Source organism: Fomitiporia mediterranea (assembly GCF_000271605.1).
Source record: "Fomitiporia mediterranea MF3/22 unplaced genomic scaffold FOMMEscaffold_7, whole genome shotgun sequence".
In the NCBI taxonomy this organism is placed as follows: domain Eukaryota; kingdom Fungi; phylum Basidiomycota; class Agaricomycetes; order Hymenochaetales; family Hymenochaetaceae; genus Fomitiporia; species Fomitiporia mediterranea.
Genome location: NW_006760392.1, coordinates 3,191,054 through 3,201,182, shown reverse-complemented (window position 1 = coordinate 3,201,182; position 10,129 = coordinate 3,191,054). Strand labels below are relative to the sequence as shown.

Genomic DNA, 10,129 nt, shown 5'->3' with positions numbered 1-10,129 from the left:
ACAAGTATTATTTTAGAATGTAATGCTTATGAAATCATTTTATTAGATTACTTTTGCTATTATTAAATACATTTGTTGCGACTTTTTCGTGATGCGAGTCTGATGCAGATTATTATTCATGCATGATAGCAGACTGGATTTATGTGTGAGGCATCAGCAATGCATTATTCAATTGTGCACGTACAACTGGTTCCTGTCAGGTAGGAGGGTCAGTCTATGTAATGTCCCCAGCATATACCCATACCATGGTGCAGAATGAACGGACTAGACAGAGGAGGAAGGCTTGCTCTTGAATCTCTGTGTCTCCGTCTGTAAGTTCTTTGTTACATCTTTGTCTTCACTCTTCTATCGTTTGTAGTCCTGACCGCACGGTCGCTTTTGGAATCATCTGCCCAATTGGTCTCAGACTTGCACAGACAGATCTTGTCTTGCACTTCACTCTCAAAGTCGTTGTTCCGTAAGAAAAAAGAGCGAACCCTTGATGCAATGATTGTGCGTCCGCCGAGCGCTTCAGAGCATCAAGATCACGAGTGGAAAGAAGTGACTCGATGTCAGAGTGATTTCGTGGGGCATTAGGCCAGAACTCTGGTACAGGTGCTTTCTCTAGAGTCGTGGGTCGTTCCCAGTTCCAGCTTCGGATGACGTTCATAGCACTCCACGTCTTTACGTACCCGTTTCAATTTCTTCAATTGTTGGTGCTGAAGACCCGGAGACAGTGGCTGCACATCCGTCATAGAGATACCTGTGTCTACCCTTTCACTCTCATACCTCCTTTTTTGTAGTCCTTCTGCAGGACTTCCTATTTCGCTTGTACAGTATGAGACGCAGTAAGCCTCCTCTGGACAAGTATGGGGAGGTTCTCCCCATAGCTAGAACTCTGCTCGACTAATTTCGCTAACCCCCGCCGAACAATGCTCGAGAGTGCCGAACGCATAGCACTACTTTGCACTACTTTGGAAAGTTCCTTTGCATTTTCATTTTCCTCCGCCTCGTGCTCCTCGGAATTGTCAGCGACACCCAGTCAGGTCAGGTAAAGCCCCAAGGAGATAGAGAGGACCGTCCTCGAGTTGCTGCAGTGAGAGACGTCGTCTGCTGTCTTTTTGTTTGGGGTGTTGGAGCAAGGATTTGCGGACAGGGTGGATGCAAATATACTAGTAGGACGAAGGAGAGCTCGAAAGGAAGAGACGCAACTGTTTTTGTTCATTCGTCATGCCGATCGTCCAGCTCACGTGCATATATTTTGGTACTCTTCAGTAATAACCCTGCATCCTGCCAGCCAGTTATATTAGCACTGCACCGACTGAACGTCTTACCCCACAGCCTAAGCCTCTGAAACTTTCGAGTGTCTGTTAACCCTGATTTGCACTTATTCTACAATGCTCTACTTACGTACTACTTCTCTGATCCGTGTAACTGTACACAGAGCAAACATGTATATTTGCTGCAAGGACATACCATATATGTTTACACGAACAGCGTGAACGAGGACCATAAATAAGTGACATAAATGTCTATGAGTAGGCAAATTACTGGTTTAGTGATGGGTATGGTTTCCTGTATTGCACAGATGACGTTTCCTGCAAGGACCTTTTTGATGCGCATATCTGGATTCAGCATATAAGAGCCCCATCTGAACGGGTCTAAATACCACCTTCCTATCATCATTCATATACTATACTTTCCAGTGAGTCCATATATCAGAGCACCATGAGTCACAAGCATAGCACGAGTACAGGCAATAGTCATTCAGAATCCGACTTTGAAGGGACAAAGAGAAGGTACACAGAGCAAGTACGGGCACTTAAAGAGGGGCGAGAAACAGTAGGAAAGATATCAAAAACATTTAGCGAGCTCCTTGTGAAATAGACAGCATGGAAAAAGGAGTTAGACTTGATGGTCGAGGGTTTGATAGATGGCAGAGACAACATTGAAGGCTCTATGTACCCCTCCGAAGTAGAAGGCCTCCTGCTCGATGGAGTGAACAAAGTACTCGGCCACATTTCAGCAGCAGCACTAGATAGCAAGGAGCACATTAAAGTCCTGAGGAGTAACAATGAAGCTTGGAAAAAAGAATATGCATCTTATAATAACATTATAAGGAGAGTCAAAGAACAAGAGACTAGATATATCAAAAGCAAAAATTCAGATGGGCTTGAAGGACTAATAAGGATGATGCAGGAATTCAAAAGTGGAACGTCTAATTAGAAAGAGGTAGTAATGATTATAATTTAAATTTAAATTAGGATAGGACTAGAAATAAAGAATAAAAAACTATGGTACTAAAACACAAGGATTGAGGATACAAGCAAGTACTTAGATAATGATGCATATATATATATTCAAGCAAGGTATGAAAAGAAAACTCCAACTAAATGTATTCACCTTACATCCTAGCTATTGCTCACTGCCTATATTTTATTATATAATACAAAATTCAATCACCTTTCCTGATTATAAATAGATGTATAAATTTATTAGAGTGCATTATATATGTATAATATTACCTGATCTGTAATGCATTTAGTAATGATAAAGGATTGCTGAATATCAATTTCAAGTCAATAATTATGTGTCTGTCTAGAAACGATATTTGCAGGCCTGCCTAACTCGCTTGAGCATTTCACTATAGTATCATATTATTATTATTAGTATGCTGTATAATGTCTCAACTCTCACCTCGGGCAAAAGTCCAAAGCGTATCACTTGATGTGTACAAGACTCAGTTTCCCTTTCGCACGCTTCCTTCCCTTGGGACAATGCAATCAACAAAACTAATAGCTCGTGGCGTCGAGTGTGTAAACGAAGTTAGTTTATTTGCAGGCCTTCCATACTTGGTACAAATTATACTAACCTGAATGTCAACACCGAACCAACCAAAGACCTACTAAACTGCATGTAGAGAAAATAAAGGATTCCACCGCCGCGCCATCAGTCATTGCCACATCCTTGTTATTACGTCGATATTAATACAAGCCGCTGTATAATCGAGGCTTCTGAGCAAAGTTGTTGAATAAATACTCAGTGGCGCGTCTCGTGCTCTGAAACTATTCTCTCTGTGAAAGTACTCTCTATTACTGATCGCTTTTTCTGACTGTCTTCTGGAGCCACCATGAGTAAATCAAGAATGGATAGTAAAAGAAGTAGCAAGTCGCAGCATGGCTCGACTCTCTCAAAGGCACAAAGCGATTACATTACTGTACATCAGACTGTACAAACATTGATCCAAACCATGGCTCAGGAGACGGAAGATCTGAGGGTTTTCTCCAAGAACCTAAAAGTAGATGTACAAGATCAAGCCTTATATGATGCCGAGAGTCTTGGCTCATATGCATACCGAGTTGATAAGGATACTTTCGACGAGTACGAGAGGACCTTGCGTGATATAACTCAGAAGGCAAAAGAAGTTAGAGAGAAATTGAAAGCAAAGAGGGAAGAAGTTGACAAAAAGCATAGGGAACTAAAATACCATCTCATGAAGTGGGAGCAGGACGCAAAGACAGCGAACGATGAGGAACTCGGGCAATTAGCAGCAAGGATGAGTGATGAATATGCTAAGTATACTGGTTTAAGGCTAGGAAATTAGTAGTACATACACAAAATTGCTATCCATAGTGCTGTCCAATTTTTGAGTGATCTGATTAGATGGTGTGGCAAGGCTATCAACGTTTCCCTTGTAAAATACAACATCACTTGTTCAACCTAAGTACATGACTCTACCATATAATAACTTACACTGTTGTGGCAGTGCCCCATGTGGTCAATTTAAGATTATTTCACTCATTTCTACTCACAACAACCCTTATACAATACAAAAAATTATAATTATAAAATACAGCATCTTGTCTACAAGATGCTGGTTTTATTTTTGTAAAAAAGTAAAAATTAAATATTGTATTGATTTTATAAAATGACAAGTCAAAAAGTGTGGTTTGATGTGTCTGACCTACATGTGGACACTGTCAGCAACAGTGTAGAGGGGACCCGAAGGCTTGGCAAGGGGACCCAGGCTACAACTATCCTACACAACAGAAATACAGAATGCAAGCACTAGAACATAGTCAGAACTTGCAGAACAGACAGAGAGAGAGAGTGAGACAAGAGTAGAGTATATAGAGTGAGTCTAAGAGTACAGGACTACCTGGAGTAGACAAGATCAAGACTACTAGACCAGTCTGATCTTGTACACCTATATATACTAAACTATACAAGAGCACTCAGAGAGTATGAGCTACTAAGAATGATAAGCCATAAAGAATGAAAGAAAGGAAGGTTAAAGATAAAGGTACAAAGAATGAAGGGATAGACAAAGGGTAAGAGACTATAGAATGAACAAAGAATGAAAGGGTGGTCAAAGGAACAGAATGATGAAGTAAGGAAGGGTAGTAGTAAGAGTCAGTACACATAGTTTATAGACAGTGCCTCTAAGGGATGGAAGTCCTGAGTTCCAGTACAGAAGAGTGTAGAACCCTCAGAACTAAAGGTATAAAAGTAGAGAACTATAACATCACCCTCTCTCTAAAACCAATTGCCCTAATTAGTAAACATTAGGCTTGGTTAGTAGCTCAAGTATAGGTTAGAATGGTAAGGTTTGGAAATCTGTAAGGCAGAGTTAATGTAGAGCACCCAGATGAAGTCAATAAAAGTCTTAGATTGTCTTAGTAGTATGAGTGAGATTCTTAGTAGGTTCTCAAGTGTGTTCTTCAACTAGGTATCCCTTCTAGTAAATAAGGAACTTGAGCTTTCTGTACACTAGCTTAGTATCTACTATGTACTCTACTTTGTATTCTGGTTCAGAACTAATAAGTTCTGGTAGAGGCAGTAGGGGTCTTTATTACAAAGGAAAACCTGGATCATAGTACTAAGACAACAGAACCTTGTTAAACACTAAGTGTATACACTTCCATATTACTAGAAGTTAGAGTTTGTAGACAGAGATACTAACCTTCTTTTCAATAATAAAGGGTCTGAAGCACTTGTTGTCCAACTTCTTTATTAGGCAATCTATAGTCAGATTAATAGCTTCTAGTATAACTTTGTCCCTAAGCTAGTAATCCTTAGCTGTAGATCTCTTCTAATTATAGTTCTACTTTATTACTTACACAACCTTCTTCAAAAGAGCTTGTACATCTTCCCTAGTCTTGTATATCTGTTTTACAAAGTCTGTTACAGATTCAGAACTACTGTTCCAGTTCAGAACTGTCCTCTAGTACAGATGTCTCTTATGATTGAGGAAGAACAGGGACTGTCCTATTATAGAGTATTGTCAGTTATTGTGTACAAATTCTGCTAGAGCTAACTATTCAGACTAGTCTGACTACTGATAATTAATGAACATTCAGAGATAGAGCTCAATCTCCTGATTGACTTACTCAGTTTGACTATTAGTCTGTAGGTAATATATAGTAGAAGGGTTCTCTTAAATTCTGAGAAGTGTATACAAGTCCTACATGAATTTTGACTTGAATTACAGTCTGTAATTGTGAATGAGCTTCTGAGGGAGTCTGTATAACTAGAAAACATAATCCTAATAAATGTATACTGTACCTTCAGAAGTGAGTTCTGTTCAAGTTAGAACTGTATGAACTTACTTAGAGAATTGGTTAACAATTACACAGATAGTGTTGTAACCCTAAGACTTGAGTAGCTTACTAATCAGGTCTACTAAGACTTCCTTCTAAGAGTGATCTAGGATCTAATACAGATGTAAGAGAGTCTAAACCCTTATCTGGTAGGCTTTAGTCTGTTAGTACATATTGTAACTAGTTACATACTTTAGGATTTCCCTCTACATTTCTAGCTACTAGTAGTTCCAAATAATAAGTTCCTGCATTTTGTGTTAGCCTGAATGTTCTACAGTCAGATTGTTATAATAAGCTTAGACAATGTCCTCCTACAGTTTCCAATCCTTTAGAACATATAGTTAGTCTTCCTAGTAAATCTGTCTATCCTTATCCTCCTCCTAGTTCTTAGCCTACTTCTCTAGCTACTTTACTACAACCTGGTCCTGTGTATGTCTCAGAGCTTACTATATACAGGTGACAAAGTTAACATTCTTAGATTCAAGTCAGATCTCTTAGATTGTCTCAGACACAAAATGGGAATTGTCTAGGAGAACAAGATTTTTATTATTATTCTCCCTCCTTTCATAACCTACTTGTCTTAAGAGTAAATTAGCTTTTGTTATTTAGGTTCTAGGTTTGTAGGTCAGTACAAAGTTGTAGTCCTACAGTTCTAACATTCAGCAGGCCTAACAGTAGTTGAGCTTCTAAGGTGCCTGAAAGTACTAGAGATTAAGGTGATCACTTTAAATCTTAAACTTCTACACAGTACTAAGGAGATATTAATACTACTCCTTTAGGGAACAGACAATTGTAAGAAGTTCCTTATTATAGATAGGGTAGTTCTGTTCTGTTATAGAGAGGGATTCTAATCAGAACACTATCAGACACTACTTTCTGTTAATGAACTAAAACAGTACTACTCTATTCACAAAGTCAGAAGAGTTGGCTTTAACTCAGAACTTGTCTGTAACTGTTAGAAGAGTTGGCTTTGACTCAGAACTTGTCTGTAACTGTTAGAACTATTAATACAGGCTTACTAGTAATAGCCTGCTTAAAGGACTTGAATACAGACTACTACTGATTACTCTATTACTAAGAAACATCTTTGCTAGTAAGATTGTGAAGGGGCCAGACAATAGTACTAAAGCCTTAAATAAAGTATTAGTAGTAGTTCACAAACCTAAGAAACACTTGGACCTGTTTCAAGTTCTAAGGTTGTAACCAGTTCTAAACTACAGTTACCTTTGTCAGATCTATACAGACCTCTCCTCTACTGATTACAAAGCTCAGATAATCTACTGACTCTTATGTAAAAAAACACTTTACTTTTTAGAGGAACAGTTTATTATCTTAGAGCTATTATAGAACTACTTGGATCAGTTAGTAATAATACTCAACTGTCTAAGTGAAGATTAGAATGTTGTCCAGATACACACTAACATACTCTGAGTCAATCAGATTTGTAAGAATGTGATTTATGAATGACTAGAATGTTATAGACAAGTTAGTTAGTCTGAAGAACATTACAGTCAGTTTGTACAATCTGTAATTAGTTTGGAACACAGTCTTCTACTCATCTCTGTCTTAGATCTGAATATTATTGTACCCTTATTAGACATCCAACTTAGTAAAAACTCTAAATGTATGTGTCTTATTAATAAGCTCCTGAATCAGAGAGAGTAGGTACTTGTTTTTAACAGTACCCTTATTAAGACAACAATAATTCTAAACTAGGTAGAGCTTCCTATCTTTCTTTTTGACAAAGAAGAAAGGGGAGACTATAGAGGACTTTAAGGGTCAGATCTGACTGTTCCAAAGATTTTCCTAAAGAAACTTGTCAAGTACCTCCTACTTGTCTCTGTTAAGTAGGTAAACCTTACAATCCTTAGGTTGGAAACTCTTAGTCAATTCAATTATATAGTTCTAGGGACAGTGTTTAGGAAGCTGGTTGAATTCCTCTTTACTAAAGACTTTAGGGAACTCTCAGACAAAATCTGGTAGGCTGAGTCTATGTACATTCTGAAGTAGAGTTGTTCTGAGAGGGTTCTAAACTGGTTCTGTCTCAGACATTCTTTAGATTAACTCTGTTCTGCCTTGACTAGAATATGTGTTTACATATCTATCCTAGTTTAAGAGGAACAACTAGTCACCTTTATTAGAACTGTTAGTAGTATTAAAAGTGTTTACATCTACTCAGAACAGTAGTACAAGATAGTTGTAAGACTTAGGACACTAATTGAACACAAGTGTCTACTCTAACCAGTCAATAGTAGGGTTGTAAGCCTTAAGCTATTTGAATCTGATAAAGACATCTGTCTTTCTAAGGTTAGTAACTCTAAACTTGATACTTTCCTTATGATCCTAAATAGTCATCTGTAGTTAGACAAACTCAGTAATTCAACCATTCCAGTTTAGAGTTCTGTCTGTATTGTATACTAGGATTAGAAGTAGAACACATTAAGTAGGAAGGTAGTGTTCCTACACAAAAACCTTATTAATGTATAAACTAGTATATTTACTGTCTACTAGAGCTATTGTTCAGATCTGAGAGGATCCTGAGAAGGGAGCTAAGAGGATAAAGACTTAGAGCTAGTACCTAGAATGTTCTCTAATAAATTACTACTTGTTCTGAAGAGAATATACAGCTTATACAGTCTTGTTGTCTAAGAGAGTAAGTATATATACTAACATTTCCTTATTAACCTCTCTCTTTCAACAAAGACAGACCTATGTTCTCAGCTGTGAACTCAACTAAGACTATCCCTACTTAATACTATAGACAAACTACTAAGTAGTAAATAGGACTAGGTAGTGTTCTAAACATTCTAAAAGATTAGAATGTAGAAGTAGTAAGTCAGATTGTACAGATTTAGACTTGAATAAAGTGTAAAGAGAAGAATCAAAAGAATCAGAAGAAATGAGAGAACTATCTACTTTTGTTTTCAACTTTTTTCTTTTTAATAAATAATTTTGTTAATTTACTTTTTCTACTTTTTCTGCTTTTCTTACTTTATTTACTTCTAATTCTACAGTGTCTATTGAATCAAAAGTGGCTGTTAAAAAATCTGAGTCATAGCCCTTCAGTACTACATTTACTGTTAGGCCTTTACAAAATCCTAAAATATATAGTTAGGGTTTAAGAGTTCTAAGGTAACTTCTAGATTTGTAGAAAAGGCTTCTTACTACAAATCCTGCTTGTCACTCATTATTACTCTAATGACCTAACAGATATACTGTTACTTCTATAGGCAGTCCCTAATTTGGTGCCCTGACTTTCTGTAAGTAAAGTATACTTCTTACTTTTGAGCTTCTCTAATGTCTATCAGAATGGATTGATTACAAATTACAGGTGGATTGATCTAAGGGCTTAGAACTGTTAGAGTTAGACACATGTGTAAGTGTTCTGTATAGACTTAACACATTCAAGCTACAGCTTAGTTAAAGGAAATAGTGTGTGTCTTCTACTCAGTGTAAGTAATCAGTTCTAGTATTATTCTGAGAATTTTATCAACCAGTTCCAGGTGTAGAGCTTTTTCAAGTATTCTAATAAGAACATTATTAAACCTGAGTACAAATCCTGCCTTCTGGGCCAGGATATTAAACTCCTGAAAGAAGGTATTAGTAGAATGTTTGCTCTGTTACAGAGATACAAGCTTGTTCTGTACATTATACTTCTTATTCAGATTAATAAAGGAAGTACAAAGCTGTCTCATGAATTCTGAATACAACTCATTGTTCTGAAGTCAGATCAGACTTCTAATCTGATAGCCTTTAATCTAGTTCTAGGCCCAGGTGGCTGTATTACCTTCCTTTATGAAGAGGAGGACAAATAGGACACAATTAAGATCTAAGGATAGATTAGTTAAAGTAGTAGCTACATATAGTTTGACTTAGTACTAGAAGTCCTTAAAGTACTACCTATTAAAGTTCAAAGGGCAGACTATATACACTTTCTTTCTAGAACAGGTTGTGACTTCTAGAACAATTAGAACAGGTTCTGAGAGAGCTAAAGGTATGTAGTTAGTAAAGGCCTCTTAGATAGAGGTCTACATGTATTAAGCTAGGTCTGCTTGTAACTACTAATCTAGCAGAACAGTAGGGGTGGCAGTTAGTGTAGGAGGGTCCATGTTTACACTATAAAGGAATCAGTACTACACTAAAAGGGGTAATAAATAGAAGAAAGGTAGTAAAAGTTTAAAAGGGTTTAGAAAGTTTAAAATTTAGAAATGTAAAAGGGTTGGGACAAAGAAAAGAGATTAATACAATAGTAAGTACTAATACTCAAAATGTAGGAGAGTTGTAGGGTAGTAATGAGTAGTCTTAATCTAATGTTAGTAACAGTATAGAGGGGACCTGAAGGCTTAGTAAGGGGACCCAGGCTACAACTATCTTACATAACAGAAATACAGAATACAAGTACTAGAATGTAGTCAGAACTTGTAGAACAGACAGAGAGAGAGAGTGAGACAAGAGTAGAGTATATAGAGTAAGTCTAAGAGTACAGGACTATCTAGAGTAGACAAGATCAAGACTACTAGACTAGTCTGATCTTGTATACTTATATATAC

The 10,129-nt window shown here is 37.2% G+C and overlaps 2 protein-coding genes across 2 annotated transcripts; one reads left to right on the top strand and one right to left on the bottom strand.

Moving 5' to 3' along the window:
- Nucleotides 1–337: 337 nt before the first annotated feature.
- On the bottom strand, nt 338–1,067 carry FOMMEDRAFT_168951 (uncharacterized protein; the record flags this gene model as incomplete). The annotated part of the gene is made up of 2 exons (XM_007267866.1): nt 440–1,067; nt 338–388 (listed from the first exon to the last, which is right to left on the bottom strand). Exons 1-2 carry the CDS (start codon nt 647–649, stop codon nt 338–340), a joined length of 261 nt encoding a protein of 86 aa, XP_007267928.1. The 5' UTR covers nt 650–1,067.
- Nucleotides 1,068–3,109: 2,042 nt separating this feature from the next.
- On the top strand, nt 3,110–3,583 carry FOMMEDRAFT_29513 (uncharacterized protein; the record flags this gene model as incomplete). The annotated part of the gene is made up of 1 exon (XM_007267865.1): nt 3,110–3,583. One exon carries the CDS (start codon nt 3,110–3,112, stop codon nt 3,581–3,583), a length of 474 nt encoding a protein of 157 aa, XP_007267927.1.
- Nucleotides 3,584–10,129: the final 6,546 nt, after the last annotated feature.